Source organism: Salvelinus fontinalis, chromosome 18 (genome assembly GCF_029448725.1).
Source record: "Salvelinus fontinalis isolate EN_2023a chromosome 18, ASM2944872v1, whole genome shotgun sequence".
NCBI classification, from domain to species: Eukaryota; Metazoa; Chordata; class Actinopteri; order Salmoniformes; family Salmonidae; genus Salvelinus; species Salvelinus fontinalis.
In genome coordinates, this window is record NC_074682.1 from 33557023 (window position 1) to 33575048 (window position 18026).

The 18026-nt window shown below is 41.2% G+C and overlaps 2 protein-coding genes across 3 annotated transcripts; one reads left to right on the forward strand and one right to left on the reverse strand.

Annotated features, from left to right (window-relative positions):
- Window positions 1-16: 16 nt before the first annotated feature.
- LOC129815335 (tectonic-1-like) lies at window positions 17-10824 on the forward strand. 2 transcript variants are annotated; one of them, XM_055869050.1, is made up of 13 exons: window positions 18-393; window positions 1711-1828; window positions 1916-2049; window positions 2973-3124; window positions 3317-3419; window positions 5439-5551; window positions 5752-5922; window positions 6271-6396; window positions 6558-6643; window positions 7006-7143; window positions 7320-7473; window positions 7842-7973; window positions 10352-10824. In XM_055869050.1, the coding sequence occupies exons 1-13, from the start codon at window positions 69-71 to the stop codon at window positions 10496-10498; spliced, it is 1899 nt and encodes a 632-aa protein (XP_055725025.1). In that variant the 5' UTR covers window positions 18-68; the 3' UTR covers window positions 10499-10824. The 2 variants fall into 2 exon arrangements, with proteins under 2 accessions (XP_055725026.1, XP_055725025.1); XM_055869051.1 differs by lacking the exon at window positions 7842-7973 and having other exon boundaries at window positions 17-393.
- Window positions 10825-11315: 491 nt separating this feature from the next.
- Window positions 11316-13957, reverse strand: LOC129815336 (voltage-gated hydrogen channel 1-like). Its single transcript, XM_055869052.1, has 6 exons — window positions 13890-13957; window positions 12637-12859; window positions 12317-12421; window positions 11966-12197; window positions 11630-11742; window positions 11316-11472 (listed from the first exon to the last, which is right to left on the reverse strand). Exons 2-6 carry the CDS (start codon window positions 12811-12813, stop codon window positions 11416-11418), a joined length of 684 nt encoding a protein of 227 aa, XP_055725027.1. The 5' UTR covers window positions 12814-12859; window positions 13890-13957; the 3' UTR covers window positions 11316-11415.
- Window positions 13958-18026: the final 4069 nt, after the last annotated feature.

Sequence of the window (18026 nt, forward strand, 5' to 3'; positions counted from 1 at the left end):
GTTGGAATACCCAGAATGCAACAGGGATCCCCTAAGCAACATAATGCTTCCAGAAATCAATAATAAAGATGGACGCCTTTGTTTGGGTGCTGATAACGTTATATACATGGACATTTTTTGAGTTCAGTGTAGCACAAAACACGGACGATTTCAACTATACTTTTGCACGCGCTAACGAATCAGTCATTGATTTGTTAGGTAAGCAGAATTTCACGGATTATGAGAATTCCACCGGTCTAGACGTTGAGATTGTTTCAACTGCCTCGAATGTGGTTAGCAGAAGAGATGGGACTGGTTTTAGTACACCGTCAACCACAGAGTCCACGCCACCGTCCATGTCTCCTCAAGTACCTCTGCCGCTATCCGGCTCCCTGCCTCCCTCTGTCACGGATGGTAAGGATGGTTGATTGTCTCTCAATGTAACGTCTCTGCACCCAACTTTCTGTACTATGCTGCTATACCAACCAAAAGAGCAGTAACTGCTCATAGAGTGAAACTGTGAAAAATGACTTAAAAGTTTTTTTCATTGTCCAACCAAATGAATTGTAGGCAGATCATTTGAGATGTGGTTATCTGTTGTCTTACGATGAGGTAATTTTTTTATTAATATTGACCCTAACCTCTGACATGACATTTGTCCCTAGACGGCAGTTACTGCCTTCTTGCTTGGTACACCCACTGGAATACGTTTCCATGACGATTGTTTTTTACACAAACTTGTGTTAATATATTTATTTGTATGTGGCTGTCAGTGTCATATAGTTTGATACTTGTATCAACGAAGAACAATAAATAATACCAAGGTCAACCGTAGACACAGCAGCACAAAGCTCAGTGAAACCAAGGTTAAAGGCAGTAAGTAACTGACGTGTGTGATGGCAGTTACTGCCCTTTTCCTTGGTTTCACCTTAACTTTTTGCAGTTACTGCAAACATGACCCCCCATTTTCTCCAATACACAACACAATGGAGTCAGGATATTTGTCCACACGATAAAGCATGTATTTAATGTATGAAAAAAAGTGAATAACACATTTTGGACCAAATGCACAGTTACTGCTCTTTTGCTTGGTAGGGCAGTATGGCCTATACTACTTTAGACAGAATAACCCTTATCAGAGGTATTTGTTTGAAAGTATTTGAACAGGGCCATACATAAGGGTACATAGACATTGAATATAACATTTTCATGCAATCTACATGTGATGTGGTTTGTGCATAGTCCAATAAAGCCCATAACATGGGTAAAGGGTGGGTAGGCCTATACCCCGTTCTGTTATAGCAAGCCTAACATAAGGTGGACTCCTATCTATCTATCTATCTATCTATCTATCTATCTATCTATCTATCTATCTATCTATCTATCTATCTATCTATCTATCTGTACTATGGGCTACTATTATATTGATGTGGTCCCTTAGATGTAGGGTTTATCCCAAATGGCACCCTATTCCTTATACAATCCACTACCCTATGTGCCCTGGTCAAAAGTAGTGCTCTATATTGGGAATAGGGTGCCATTTGGGATGCACATAGTCTTGGAAATTACAGAACTGGGGCAACCGCACATTGGTTACATTGTGGTAGGCAACTCGTCTGTCTAGTGAGACTAACACACGCATAAGGATCAGGGAATTAGCCTAGGTGTAACCCATTAGGTGAGCTCTGTCTAGTGTGTCACTTCAGCTAAATTAGCATTCTTTATCCTCAGTTTCCAGAATTTGCCCGTGCGATCAATTAAAGGACCAGTGTGACCCCAACTGTTGCTGTGACCCAGATTGCAGACAAGAATTAGCTCTCTTCACCGGCTGTACAGTGAAAACAGTCCGGCAAGTCACTAGTACTCCTCTTTTCTTTTCTGATGACTTGGGGTTTGACATAATCAGTGTAATAATTGATCTATGTGTTCTTTCCAGTGGTGAGCCGAAGCTTTGCGGTCAGGACGTGGTCACCTACACTATTAGTGAAACTATAGATGGCTATGCTCAGGTGCAGAGGTCTGTCCAGCAGGAGGTTAACCTAGACATCTTCTGCATACAGTCAACTAACTGTAAGTTTAATAGGCCTTGATATAATATAATCTAGGCTGTGGCTACGGATACAGAGCCTCGCCTCACCCCCGCCCGCCCTTCCTGAAACTTTTTTTTTTTAAGCTACGGATCCGGATCACATTAGTTTTTCTAATGTAGCTGCTGCTCACTCCCTCTCCCTTCATGTTTCTCTATTTACTCACCCTCTTTTGAAACCTGATGATGTCTGCCTCATATTTCTGAACAGCTGAAATAAAAACCCTATGGCGATTTGAAGGAACTTTCCAAAACATTTTATGAAGGCTACAACATTCTCTGTCTGTTGTAACGGATATTGCAGTTGCATAAGCAGGACGCAGTCCTTACATTTTCAGCGTTTTGTGTAATCTTTATAGTTGCTGCCATATTGTAGTTCCTGAAAAAAGAACACTACTTGACTGCCTGTCTGCCTCCTGCGCAGCTTAGCCAATGTTTGCATTGATGATTAAAAAAATAACATTCAATTGCTAATTAGACTGGCTGTCTGTGTCTTTCTGCATTCCACCTCTAGGTAGCCAAACTTTCTAGGCAGCAAATACGTTGGCAGTGGAGTGGGCACTCGGCTACGTAAAAAAAATTAAATGCATATGCGCAGAATTTGTAGTTTGGGCAAATTGGGATACTGAAACTCCATATCTGTAGCCACTCTGTACAATCCATGACCTGATTCTTATGCTCCCTCCACTCTAGTTCTTTAACGTCTTTGGTTTACTAGCAGTTTATTAATGTTAGTTGATCATTATCTGACATAAGTAGGGACATAAACACCTGTAATAACAAAGAATACACCTGTAATCACTCGAAGAATGTGGGATTCTTGAATTTCAAACATCTAAAAGCATAATTGAGCTATGAGTCTATGATAAGGTGACAATTATCTATGTACTGTACATCTGTGCTGAAGATGAGGCAGGACTGTCCCTCGCCACACCTGAGGTTCCTACCGCAGGGAATTTTGATGGCCTCTACAAGCACTTTGTGCAGTTCTTGTTTGGTTCTGCCAATAATGGGGCCACAACGTCTACAGTGGAACCGCTAACTTCACCTGGATACCTGGTGAGACTCACCCCACACAGTTGACAATGTCCATCAAGAAGAATCAAGTGTTTTTGTTGTGAGATTGTTTTCTGGTGATAGTACAAGATACTTAATAGTGCAATACTCTTGGGATCTACAATGAACAAAGTTTGACACTAGCTTCAGTTAGCGCCTTCACTCTCTTTCCAACTCTTTTTTTCCCCCCTTCAGTACGGAGATGTAATAGAAACGGAGGAAGAAAGCGGAGGAAGGGGGTTCTTCCGGTTGCCGGCCCCCTCTGTTACAGCCCACTGCTCTGACCTGAACCCTGCAGGTACCAGAGACTGTTCAGCTCCATGTACATCCACACTGTCAGTATTGGCCCCCTCCCAATTAGGTCCCTAGGTTTTCAAAGATCTGAAGGGGCTGAAGCAGTACTGTGATGGCTCTACTTACAGTTGAAGTCGGAAGTTTACATACACTTAGGTTGGAGTCATTAAAACTTGTTTTTCAACCACTCCACACATTTCTTGTTAACAAACTATAGTTAAGACATCTACTTTGTGCATGACACAAGTAATTTTTCTAACAATTGTTTACAGACAGATTATTTAACTTATAATTCACTGTATCACAATTCCAGTGGGTCAGAAGTTTACATACACTGAGTTGACTGTGCCTTTAAAAAGCTTGGAAAATTCCAGAAAACGATGTCATGGCTTTAGAAGCTTCTTTAGAAGGCTAATTGACATAATTTGAGTCAATTGAAGGTGTACCTGTGGATGTATTTCAAAGCCTACCTTCAAACTCAGTGCCTCTTTGCTTGACATCATGCGAAAATCAAAAGAAATCAGCCAAGACCTCAGAAAAAAATGTGTAGACCTCCACAAGTCTGGTTCATCCTTGGAAGCAATTTCCAAATGCCTGAAGGTACCACGTTTATCTGTACAAACAATAGTATGCAAGTATAAAGACCATGGGACCACGCAGCCGTCATACCGCTCAGGAAGGAGACGCGTTCTGTCTCCTAGAGATGAACGTGCTTTGGTGCGAAAGGTGCAAATCAATCCCAGAACAACAGCAAAGGACCTTGTGAAGATGCAGGAGGAAACGGGTACAGAAGTATCTATATCCATAGTAAAACGAGTCTTATATCGACATAACCTGAAAGGCCGCTCGGCAAGGAAGAAGCCACTGCTCCAAAACCGCCATAAACAAGCCAAACTACGGTTTGCAACCGCACATGGGGACAAAGATTGTACTTTTTGGAGACATGTCCTCTGGTCTGATGAAACAAAAATAGAACTGTTTGGCCATAATGACCATCGTTATGTTTGGAGGAAAAAGGGGGATGCTTGCAAGCCAAAGAACACCATCCCAACCGTGAAGCACGGGGGTGGCAGCATCATGTTGTGAGGGTGCTTTGCTGCAGGAGGGACTGGTGCACTTCACAAAATAGATGGCATCATGAGGTGGGGAAATTATGTGGATATATTGAAGCAACATCTCAAGACATCAGTCAGGAAGTTAAAGCTTGGTCACAAATGGGTCTTCCAAATGGACAATGACCCCAAGCATACTTCCAAAGTTGTGGTAAAATGGCTTCAGGACAACAAAGTCAAGGTATTGGAGTGGCCATCACAAAGCCCTGACCTCAATTGCATAGAAAATTTGTGGGCAGAACTGAAAAAGCGTGTGAGAGCAAAGAGGCCTACAAGCCTGACTCAGTTACACCAGCTCTGTCAGGAGGAATGGGCCAAAATTCACCCAACGTATTGTGGCAAGCTTGTGGAAGGCTAACCAAAACGTTTGACCCAAGTTAAACAATTGAAAGGCAATGCTACCAAATACTAATTGAGTGCATGTAAACTTCTGACCCACTGGGAATGTGATGAAAGAAATAAAAGCTGAAATAAATCATTCTTTCTACTATTATTCTGACATTTCACATTCTTAAAATAAAGTGGTGATACTATCTGACCTAAGACAGGGAATTTTTACTCGGATTAAATGTCAGGAATTGTGAAACACATTTAAACTCAGTTTATGTAAGCTTCTGACTTCAAATGTATACACTGATACATTGAGCCATGGAGCTTTTCACATTGCTTTCATCTATTTAGTCCTTTTCGATCAGGGAATTATAAAAGGGCTAGGGATCAACATGGAACCAGACCAGGGCTGAGTGTTCTCAGTGTTTGTGTGGAAGAGGAGGAGGATGTTTGAGGGGGAGGGGCCAGAGGCCAAAATTGAAGTGGGTCACAATGTAACCACACCACTTAAGTTTTGTCCTCATCCTTCACTTTAGCCTAAACCTCTCTCATCAAATTGTATTTGTGACATGCATTTTCAGCGTTCCTGAAGGAGCAGAGCAATAGATGCATGCGGAGCCTGGTCCTGGAGTGGGACTGTACCACCCTGCAGGCCCTGAACATGCACAGCTACACTGACCCCCGCCTCCTCTCTGTGAGTTGGTCTCGCCTTGATGTTCAGCTTTATGTTTTGGAAAGTGCAAAATGTAATGTTCTGTCAACTCCTACCCAAATAATGTTGTCGACTAGTCCTTTACTTGTAGTTGTGGCCAGCATAAATGAGAGAAAAACCACTCTGTAAAACCCCACCTGAAACTTGTATCTGAACAGACCAATTCCCTTTTTATTTCACAGAAGAAGAGTGAAGATATGCGATTTGTGGCTGTGGGGGTGACCTCCATTGTCCTGCAATCTTTGGAGGGGACTCAGACCCAGCTGAATATCACTGGTGACTTGAGCCTGGACCCGCTACTGTTGGACTCTGTGGCCCCTGACTCAGCAGTGTGCATCAATGTGGTGCTCCAGGTGAAGTCTAAAGCCTCACAAAGCAAGCTACACAGGATGGCCGCTCTGCCTACTTGCGTTAAAAAAAAGAACATGCCAACGTGTGTAGCGAGGCAATTTGTAACCCCTCGCAATTACGCAGGAATGCTATTTTGTATTGATAAATGTGACAGATACCCTGTCTCATGGCCAAGGGAGGTGGTAGGTGGGAATGAGGTGGACCCAAATTTGTGGAAAAATAGTACTTTATTTTATTGCCGTTGCTTGATTGTAGGAAACATGGCATGACTTGAAGACTTGTCCTAATCATAAACATTCAGACTCATCACTAATGTCAAATTTTGACATTCTGTTTTCCTCTGCTGACAGGTTATTTACACGGTCACGTACAGTGAGGCTGGAGACATTGTGAATGTGAACGCGTCTTTGGTCCTTGGAGCCATCGACCGTAACATGGTCCCAATAGAGCAGGAGTTTCAAATTGAATTCATCCAGGTGCCATATTTATATATATTTTTTAGCATTTTGCATAGTTCTATGCATAGAACTTTTGCATCAACCCAGAAAAGTGGTTTACTCTTAATGTAAACGAAAGCCAAAATCCCTATCACTTCAGTCAGCAATACCTCTCTCCCCTTGATGTCTTCTGCTTGCAGAATGTTGACCAAGTGGCGCTCCACTCCAGTGGGAATCCTGGTTATGTTGTGGGGCTCCCTCTACTGGCTGGATCCAAAACAGCAGAATATCCTTTTTTGGAGTGGCCAGAGTGAGTTATAATTTCTCTTACATGGCATATTCTTCATGAGTTTTCACGTCATCAACTATCCATTTGTTCTGATCAAAGTGGCATGGGATCCCTTTGAAGAGCAGATGCTTCAGCTTTCTATGAGCTGTTGATTCACTAGTTCCGTGGTTTTCTTGAAATAACTCCCTATTTTTCTGTTTTTTAAGAGATATGAACATGAATATGCACCCTATTACTGACTCAATATTGAAGAACCCATATTAAAACGTATATGAAACCTATAAGTTATATCTGAGTATTTCTCAAACTTGACGAGAGGCCAGACATAATGTATTTGTGTCCTTAACTGTCCTGCTCACTGGAATAGTTCACAGTGCTGATTCGAGGGGAGCTTTTACCCTCCTCCATGGCTCCAAACTGTCAGACTGTCTCAGAGGGCCCCATTACCGCTCCCCTGTCCTGTTCGGGGTCGACATGGTGTCAGGCTGCACGTTGAGGTGAGAGAGGAAGACTGCTCTGTTCTACAGGACCTAAGGCCCAATCCCAAACAAATCCCTTGCTACTTTTTCTTGACCCTTGTCCCTCACCCCCTAATGTGAATGTCTTTGGTTGTCTGTAAGTAACTAAGGCATTGAGGTGAAGGAAATACTGTATTTCTCTTATCTATTTCTAGATTGGATGAGACTGCTAACTGCTCAGTGGTATCAGAAGTGGTTCTAGGAGTATTGAGGGGACAAAGCTTCCCCCAGTATGTGGCCTCTTTTGGGAATTCCCCACCTCAGAACCCAATGGACTGGGTGCCAATAATGAACCAAACCAAACCTACGGTGAGAAGCTTTGGGCAAAGTATTTTCATTGCATGTTAGAAAATATTAATTTGAATGTTGTGATGTAGATGTTGCTGTCATAGCATATATTAAGGATACATAGACAACCATTACATTACAACCATTAAAAACATACTGCAACGATGACACAAAACAGTAGATGAAATTGATAAGACATTTGGATTGAATCTTGAAAGTTTGCAGAGAAGGGATGGTTGATTGAAGGACTTCCACCACCAACAGACATAGTTGGTTATGAGAAGTGCTTTTTCCGGTTTCTCAACAACCACAATGGTGTAAACAACAATGACTCCATATTGATGGTTGGTAACAGCCCTTATATGTTTCTATTCTTTTGGACTAAGCAGGAAGCTCAGAGTTGCAGCATTCCCCTGTCTCTTCACCTGGAAGTGCAATGGACCCAATATGGATCCCTGGTGAACCCGCAGGCTCAGATTGTCAGTGTCATTGAAGTGATTCACACCAATACCAGCAACCTGGTAAACCTTGAGTCATCTTAAACATTATGGGACTTTACTACTAAAAAGTATGCTCAATGGAGAATATCCATGAAAGTGCTTTTTAGTCCAGGACTAGGCTTAGTTTTTTTAACTGCTTTGGTACTATTTTCACAACTCTTAGTACAAAACTCCAAACTGGTCACACTTGTAAAGCAGCCAGTCTTTCATTCAAAACCTGTCGTTGTGCATTCATTTGGATTGTAAAAATCTCTCACCACACAACCATTGATTCAAAATATACACTACCATTCAAAAGTCTGGGGTCACTTAGAAATGTCCTTGTTTTTGAAAGAAAAGCAAAAAGAATTGTCCATTAAAATAACATAAAAATTGATCAGAAATACAGTGTAGACGTTGTTGTAAATTACTATTGTAGCTGGAAATGGCTGATTGTTAATGGAAAATCTACATATTCATAGATATATATGCATACAGAGGCCCATTATCAGCAACCAGCACTCCTGTATTCCAATGGCACGTTGTGTTAGCTAATCCAAATGTATTATTTTAAAAGGCTAATTGATCATTAGAAAATTATTTTGCAATTATGTTAGCACAGCTGAAACTGTTGTTCTGATTAAAGAAGCAATAAAACTGGCCTTCTTTAGACTAGTTGAGTATCTGGACCATCAGCATTTGTGGGTTCGATTACAGGCTCAAAATGTCCAGAAAAAAAACCTGTCAGTATATTCTTGTTCTGAGAAATGAAGGCTATTCCATGCAAGAAATTGCCAAGAAACGGAAGATCTCGTACAACGCTGTGTACTACTCCCTTCACAGAACAGCGCAAACTGTCTCTAACCAGAATAGAAAGAGGGGTGGGAGGCCTCGGTGCACAACTTAGCAAGAGGACAAGTACATTAGAGTGTCTAGCTTGAGAAACAGACGCCTCACAAGTCCTCAACTGGCAGCTTCATTAAATAGTACCCGCAAAACACCAGTCTCAACGTCAACAGTGAAAAGACGACTCCGGCTGGCCTTCTAGGCAGAGTTGCAAAGAAAAAGCCATATCTCAAACTGGCCAATAAAAAGAAAGGATTAAGATGGGCAAAAGAACACAGACACTGAACAGAGGAAGATTGGAAAAAAGTGTTATGGACAGATGAAATTAAGTTTTAGGTGTTTGGATCACAAAGAACATTCGTGAGACGCAGAAAAAATTAAAAGATGCTGGAGGAGTGCTTGACGCCATCTGTCAAGCATGGTGGAGACAATGTGATGGTCTGGGGGTGCTTTGGTGGTGGTAAAGTGGGAGATTTGTACAGGGTAAAAGGGATCTTGAAAAAGGAATAATATCACTCCATTTTGCAACGCCATGCCATACCCTGTGGACGGCACTTAATTGGAGCTAATTTCCTCCTACAACAGGACAATGACCCAAAGCACAGCTCCAAACTATGGAAGAACTATTTAGGGAAGAAGCAGTCAGCTGGTATTCTGTCTATAATGGAGTGGCCAGCACAGTCACCGGATCTCAACCCTATTGAGCTGTTGTGGGAGCAGCTTGACCGTATGGTACGTGAGAAGTGCCCCATCAAGCCAATCAATCTTGTGGGAGGTGCTTCAAGAAGCATGGGGTGAAATCTCTTCAGATTACCTCAACAAATTGATACCAAAGGTCTGCAAGGCTGTAATTGCTGCAAATGGAGGATTTTTTGACGAAAGCAAAGTTTGAAGGACACAATTATTATCTGAATTAAAAATCATTATTTATAACCGTGTCAACGTCTTGACTATATTTCCTATTCATTTTGCAACTAATTTCATGTATGTTTTCATGGAAAACAAGGACTTTATTTAAGTGACCCCAAACTTTTGAAAGGTAGTGTATATTACTCAAATAACTTGTAAAATGATCTTGCAGCAGTGTAAAGTATAACAAGCATACACATTCAGAAAATTTTGAGACACGGATTTGACGAAACCAATGTAATATTGATTGAATAGTGCTCTTTTTATAGAAGCATTTGTCACAAAGTGCTGAACAAAAATTTAACTTGATCAGCTTGTATTTGTACAACAGCAACCAGAGCACCCATCCTGGCTACACTGATAAGTGTCTCACTTACTAAGTCGCTCTGGAGAATAGTGTCTGTTAAATGACCAAAATGTAAATCTAATACATGTAGTCCACTTACCAAGATCATTATATGCCCTGTAATGGAACAACAGACTTTCCTTAGAAATTGTAGGCTACTGTTCGATTCCCTTTATTCAAAAGTAACTTAATTTATGCATCTTAAACATATTGCGAAGTGATGGAACAATAGAGTTCCTCTTCCAGACCTCTGGTCAATGCTATGACACCTTTATTTAACACCCTACTTATGTTTTATTGCCATTTTTCTTTTCCTCAGGCATTACTCTCTGGAGGCAGTCGTGTCATGTCTGTCACCAGCTCTGTGACCTTCATACCTGTGTCTGCAGCCGCCCGGCCGGGCTTCAAGGCCTCGCCCACTATCGACGCCAAGCTGCCTTACGACTTCTTCTTCCCTTTTGTTTGAACGACTGACAAACGGAAGAGTGGGAAGGTGTTGCACACACAAACAAGTAACCGCAACTATGTTTTAATATCCTCACCAGCATACCATTTAGAATGCATGGCCAATACATTGCTTCATTCTTAATCATATGCTAGTGTGGATATTGATGTTGCCTCTTTAGAGTCCGCTGGTACACTGACCAAAATGTAGAGCAAAAAATATGATGTTCTCTGATGCTACTCAGCTGCTGTTAGCAACAACCTTTTATTTATTTGTACATACTGTAGTTTAGATCAAATGAGAGAGTATAAAAAAAATCAATAAAGCAACATTTAATAATACTTTCACAGTGATTCATACTTGTATTGTCTTTGCATAGCAAGCAATGGGTATTCAGAAAAACAGCAAGATGCAACAAATTCATTACAGGATCTTATGTACAAAATATTAGCTGTCAATTCATTGCTTAGCTGAATAAAGGCATAGCAGATATATATATATATATATATATATATATATCTATATATATCAAATAAGACGTATGCTCATTGCATTGTGAGATACTGGCATATGAAGTCTGATCAGCTTTTATAATCTGCTTAAATATGCAGATAATGGTTGGAAGGTTGACCTAATCATGTGGAATCTATCTAGCCTAAGTGCCAGTCTTTGTGCTATATTACCAACTCCTTGTCATTCATTGTCATGCCAAATGTTTGGTTTGACAATGATAGCAATTGAGTTGGCAAGAGTACAAACAGATTTGGGACCAGGCTAGTATCTGTCTGGGCAGTGTAAGCTCCTGTCATGGTGGAATTACTGACACAAATGGTGTATGGATGGTCAACACTTTTCAGAATATGCCCTTGTTTATTGATCAATTCCAATAAAACTTTAGAAGTGGATAATGAAAATGGCATCTTGTTCCTCTTCCTGCATCAGTACTCAATGTCATGCTGTCGCAGGAGAGCCCGCAGTTTACTGTTCTCTTGTTCCTAAAAAGGTGAAGATATTGAAGGGTGTGTTGAAAAAGGGTCTATTGACTGACTGTAAGACACTGTATAAGAGTGTACTAAATTATGTAAATGTAAATGTCTTTAAACTTGTCTTGGGCGGGTAGGGGTTTGGGTTCCCGGGGGCTGGCCAACTCACCGCCTTGCCGCTGCGCTCTTGTAGCTCGCTAACTTGCTGGACCAGTTGATCATTGCTCTCCTTCAGTTTGTGAACTTTGTGATCGGCCCTTGCCTTCACAGACACCAGGATACCTGAGTGGTGGGAGAAAACATGACATGTTGGACACAAACCCATTATACAACATTGGAGACCTAGCTAGCTGTGTGACATAAAGGTTGTGTTCATTAGGGCATGCATTGGATGAAGCTTTAAAATGTGTGTTTATTGGACATATCCAGGGAGTCCCTCCCTGTTTCAGTCCATTTTCTTCCCTTTGATGCTTAATGAACGTGAACAAAGTACGAAATCTCTCACCGTTGACTATCCTGGCCACCCTCCAGAGCCTGAGGAGGATCAGGAGGCCCATACCGTCGAAGGCATCTTCACTGGCGATATACACAATGTCCAGGATGAAGGACACAATCACTACCAGCCCGTCAAATACCTCAAACTTGTGATGGAAGAACTCCAGCTGGTAAGCAAAGAGCTTCCCAGCCAGCTCCACCATGAAGAAGGTGAGAAGAGCCAGACTCAGGTAGTGGAAAACCTGGTGAAGAGGGAAAGGACAGAAGAGTTGTAGGAAGTTTGGGGTCACAGATTTTTTTGGGCTGTGTAATGTTGTTGTCCCCAGGACCGACTTTAGGAAACACTGCACTCTAGACTGACCTGAGGGGCAATGTGTCCATGCTCCAAATTGATGATTGTTAGGTCAATCAGTAGCTCGACCAGCACAAAGATGGCATCCAGGATGACCAGGCACACCACAACTATCTAAACCAGAGGCAAACACTCATCAGACAAGAACAACCTGTCAAGCATATGTGAGAATTTACTGTCTCATATTTGCGTCCTAGACTGAAAAACACACACACACACATACGTAAGTTCCCCATCCACAGTTGACATTTGATTTGAGCAAAGGTAACATTTACTAGCTGTGTTTGATTGATAGTATGAGCATTGCCTACTCCACTCATATTCCATACCTGGAATTTGTCGGAGCTGTAGAGCATCTTCAGGGAGTCTCTGAAGGAGAGTTCCCCCTGGGGCATCTGTCCTGTGGCTGGTCCCAGCTCCTCACTAGCTTCATGTAGCTTCTCATCCTGCCACTGGGCTGTGTGGTCGTCACCCACCGTGGTGAAATGCCTCAGGTACTTGGACATGGTGATGCAGGGGGATGGGGTGGCCCACCAAAAAGAGACAGTTTTCCTGCAAGGGCATTTGGAAATTAGAGGTTAAAAGTTTAACTGAATGTAATTTAAAAACCTCAAGTCTTTGGGGGGAGGGCTTCTGTGGTGGATGTGTCTCCCTGTTGCAACTTGTAATTAAACTGGATTGATTTTCATTGACCTTATCAATGACTGCTCTCCTTTTTGTTCACCTGGAAATTACTATTACAACATCGATGTACTGTATTCAAACATAATTCTCTCTCTACTAAGCTAACATATGGAATTGTTTTAAGATCATCATGATCATTTTGAATTTTCTAAGACCCCTGTAGGTATAAAATAAATTGCAAAACAGACAGTCCAAAAATAAATCATAAGGTTTTGAAGTGTCTGAACTATATCTAGGAGAAATAAGAAAGCTCAGGAAATATTTTAGTTTTTTGGGCACATATTTAACCCCTTTTTTTTGTTGGCACAAAACTACCTCCCATGAAAAATGTTTACTGGTACCGGATTACCTTCAGACGAGCCCTGTGACATTTATGGGGCTCATTGAACAAAACGGAGATCACCATCGTGTTCGTGGGATCTTCATCTTTCCATAGAGTGGTCATATTAGATGGCCAAACCTCATAGTTTGACAAACGCAGCTGTAGCTCAGCGATCTTCAGTTGCGGAAGGCGACATAGGCGGATGCGGTGGATTGCCAATGAAAAAACAGATCTCTAGCTTAAACTGATGGATTTTGGTGGGAATTGTCTTTATTATGGTACTTAGATTGAGGCACAGGTGTGTCAATAGACTCTTAAGGATGTTTATGCTAAAACTTTCAAATGTCACAAGTTTGTCTGAGGTACAATAACACAATAGAACTATATTGTTTACTGTTTATCCAAAGCTTTCCACTAATTTCCTAACATGGACATTGTTAGTATAACCAATTTACTAGCATTAACATGAGGTTCATATTTTTACCAGCTGTATTTCTGCAAACACATTGAGTAGTCTCTGGAATAAATATTTTATAAACCATCATATTGTCATATAGGCAACCTATTGTAACTTACCTGCCTTCTTAAAGTCTATGAACGACTGCTCAACAGTCAGGATGAATTGGCACTTATGTGTTTCCCAGCTGTATATTATACAATATTGGTATACTTCTCCTTTTAAACATTGCAGAACCATGCAAGATGTTAACCAACCAAACCCTCTTTCTCAAGATGCAAGTTAACTGCGTGGGCAGCCCATGTTGAATTTCCCCCCAAAAATCTAGACCAATATAGTTTATCATAATAGATATTTTATTGTTTTATAAAAAATAATAAACATCTTCTGCCTTGCAAGTGCCTGATATGATTGATTTTGTAGCCAATAAGCTTTAATAACTTTAGTGATCATGGTCAACAAATGGTTTTAACAATAACGTGTGTAAAATACACTGAACAAAAATATAAATGCAACATGTTAACTGCTGGTACCATGCTTCATGAGCTGAAATAAAATATTTGTTTACATCCCTGTTAGAGAGCATTTCTCCTTTGCCAAGATAATCCATCCACCTGACAGGTGTGGCATATCAAGAAGCTGATTCAACAGCATGGTTATTACACAGCTGCACCTTGTGCCGGAGACTATAAAAGGCCAATCTAAAATGTGCAGTTGTCACACAACACAATGCCACAGATGTCTCAAGTTTTGAGGGAGGAATGTCCACCAGCCATGCAGGAATGTCCACCAGAGCTATTGCCATAAGCTGCCTCCAACGTCGTTTTAGAGACTTTGGCAGTACGTCCAACTGGCCTCTCAATCTCAGACCACATATATGGCGTCATGTGGGCGAGCGGTTTGCTGATGTCAACATTGTGAACAGACTGCCCCATGGTGGCGATGGGGTTATGGTATGGGCAGGCGTAAGCTACGGACAACGATCACAATTGCATTTTATCGATAGCAATTTGAATGCACAGAGATACCGTGACGAGATCCTGAGGCCAATTGTTGTGCCATTCATCCGCCTCCGTCACCTCATCTTTTAGCACGATAATGCACGACCCCATTTGGCAAGGATCTGTACAAAATTCCTGGAAGCGGAAAATATGGTCTGCATACTCATTAGACATGTCACCAATTGAGCATGTTTGGGATGCTTTGGAGCGACGGCGTGTTCTAGTTCCCGCCAATATCAAGCAACTTCGCACAGACATTGAAGAGGAGTGGGACAACATTCCACAGGCCAGAATCAACAGCCTGGTCAACTCTATGCAAAGGAGATGTGTCGAGTTGCATTAGGCAAATGGTTGTCACACCAGCTATTGACTGGTTTTCTGATCCACGCCCCTTCCTTTTTAAGGATGCATATCTGTATTCCCAGTTATGTGAAATCCATAGATTATGGCTAATTTATTTATTTCAATTGACATTTCCTACTATGACCTGTCACTCAGTAAAGTCTTTGGAATTGCTGCATGTTGCGTTTATATTTTTGTTCAGTATAGTAGTTTCTTGAGTGTACTTTTCAAAAGGCTGAGATTTACTTCAAAGTGCATTCATCCTATTGCTTAAAAAATTACACCTATCAAGTTATTTCACATTTTCACAAGTGTCTAGTGAGCAGTGTTAGGGAAGCTACTCTGAAACTATAGTTTACCAAGCTACCAATTACTTTACACTGTAATAAGTTATACTACGCTAAAGCTACCCACAAGAAAAAGTATAGTTTACTGAACTAAAGTTACGTTGAAAAGGTAGTTCACAACATCCAAACTACTTAGGATAATTTTTCACTATCTAAATTTGAAATATCAACAGACTACAAATTGCAGGTCAGGTCAGTTTGGAGTTAGAAGTTAACAGAATGTGTAATTTTGTCTATTAAACACAAAACATATGCTTCAATTGAGAATTAGGCAGGTCTGGTGCCAAAATAAATGTAAATTCTTTCCAACCTAAAAAGTAGTGTGTAGTTCCAGTAGCTACCCCGTTTCATGGCAAAAAAGTAATGAACTACTGAAGACACTACCAAGATTTGAATTTAGTTCAACTACCACCAAGCTACTGCAAAATGGAGTTACATTTCTAATGTAATTCCTTTCTCCCCAACACTACTGGGGAGGAGTGGGTATGTTTTTTTCTGGACAGGACAGGGCCTTACTATACTGGCCCAATAAGCACATGTCCTAGAGATATTCCTTATTGGGACAGTGATTAGGGCATTCGTGATTGGTGCTGGTGGCCTCGGTTCCGGACCCGCTAGGGGAATCACAGTACTCTCACATACTTTATTTGGCAACAGTTACAACACACCTATCTGATCAAAGTAAAATTACTTTCCCATTGAAATATGGGAACCTGTAGGATTTCCCCTTGAGCACAAATTATGACCACATTTCCACTACCTAATATATTATCAGTATTTATTTATTCTATATAGCTGAGCATCTTAAAGGGAACTATCGTCTTTTTAAAATCTACACCACATATACAATGTAGAACAAACGTGTTATTGACAAACTAATTAGACGGGTGTGTCATAACTGTTACAAAATAATGATATTAACATATATTGCTAAGAATGTGAGAATTGGGCGACTACCCTCGCGGGTCTCCAACCCAGGACACCAGCACCAATGTTGAACGCCCTAACGACAGTCCTAATAAGGGATATTTCTAGGGCATATGCTTATTGGGCCAGTATAGTTAGACCCTGTCCAGAAGAAACCCTAACCAAGGGATGGGCAACTCCAGTACTCGGGCAGTGGTCCTGGGCTTCAGCCCCAGATGTTTTTGGTCCAGCCCTGAACCTTTTGATGTTTTTTATTTAACATTTTGAAATACATTAATACATTTCAGTCTGATATGAGTTTCCATAACCACACCTCACCTTCGCTATGTAGTATTTAAAACAAATGTTTTAGCGACACATTTTTATGACAAAAATAAACAATATAATATACTGCGCTAGGCTGTACCGGGCACTACAAGAAGCTCCTGGAGACGTGGAGCCTGCTGTGATTGGTCAAGATTTCACAACATTTTACATTTACATTTTAGTCATTTAGCAGACGCTCTTATCCAGAGCGACTTACAGTAGAGTGCATACATTTTATAACATTTTTAGATATTACATACTGAGACAAGGATATCCCTACCGGCCAAACCCTCCCTAACCCGGACGACGCTATGCCAATTGTGCGTCGCCCCACGGACCTCCCGGTTGCGGCTGGCTGCGACAGAGCCTGGGCACGAACCCAGCCCGGCCTGAGCGCGAACCCAGAGACTCTGGTGGCGCAGCTAGCACTGCGATGCAGTGCCCTAGACCATGCAGTGTCCTAGACGCAGTCGACCGAACGCAGTCGACCGCTCACATCCCTTTGACCCCACCCCTACAGCACCGGTTAGAGGTCAATATCATCACTCAACAAAATGCCTGTCACTCAGTCAGAGTCTGCAGCATTGCACAAAGCATATATGGATATTCAGAACTTCTTCCGAAAGAGGCAAAAAAAGCAAGCACGTTGAGCAAGAGGAGGCAGCAGTCAATGAGGTGGAGAGGGCAGAACATACAGAAAGTCAAAATGCAGCAGAGTTAGCCACAGGTTTGTGCAGGGTTGCTAGTCTCCCTCAGCATAAGGGTTGGCTAATGCTAATGAGCTAGCATTAGTGTTCAGCATCCTTATGCTATTGGGTGTCAGTCAGAGTTATTTAAAAGTACAACTTGATATTCTAACCCTGTTTAAAATGAGCAATGTTGAGGTGGTAGAACTGACAAAATAAAATTAATCAACAAGGTCTTATAACCTATTCCATTTTACAGGTAAACATGCTTGACTCATGTTTGACTCATGCTTGACTTTGTAAAAAAATAAAAATAATAACTGGTCATTAAATCTGTGAAATTATTTCATTTAGTTTTTGTATCATTCTTTCTATTTACTTAGCTACTTACTTGTTCTATTGTTGTTACATTATCGAGAGGTTAACCTGCAATTAAGCATTTCATTCCACTGTGTACTCATTTATATATGACAAATAAACTAACTTTAACTTAGAAGGGAAGGGGGAGGGCAGCCAGAAAGAGAGTGGAAAAGATGGCCAGCTTTGTGGTTAGATTGTAGGTGAACAAAACGTTGAAAATACAGGTAACTGCCAAAATAAAGGAAACACCAACATAGTGTCTAAATAGAGTATTGGGTCACCTGCCA

Coding starts and splice junctions, on each gene's coding strand:
- LOC129815335 (XM_055869050.1), top strand. CDS start 69: ATGGACGCCTTTGTTTGGGTGCTGATAACGTTATATACATGGACATTT. Junction 2,050..2,972: donor CTGCATACAGTCAACTAACT/GTAAGTTTAATA, acceptor TCTGTGCTGAAG/ATGAGGCAGGACTGTCCCTC. Junction 7,144..7,319: donor GTGTCAGGCTGCACGTTGAG/GTGAGAGAGGAA, acceptor ATCTATTTCTAG/ATTGGATGAGACTGCTAACT.
- LOC129815336 (XM_055869052.1), bottom strand. CDS start 12,813: ATGTCCAAGTACCTGAGGCATTTCACCACGGTGGGTGACGACCACACA. Junction 12,198..12,316: donor ATGGACACATTGCCCCTCAG/GTCAGTCTAGAG, acceptor CCTCTTCACCAG/GTTTTCCACTACCTGAGTCT. Junction 11,473..11,629: donor AAGAGCGCAGCGGCAAGGCG/GTGAGTTGGCCA, acceptor TCACCTTTTTAG/GAACAAGAGAACAGTAAACT.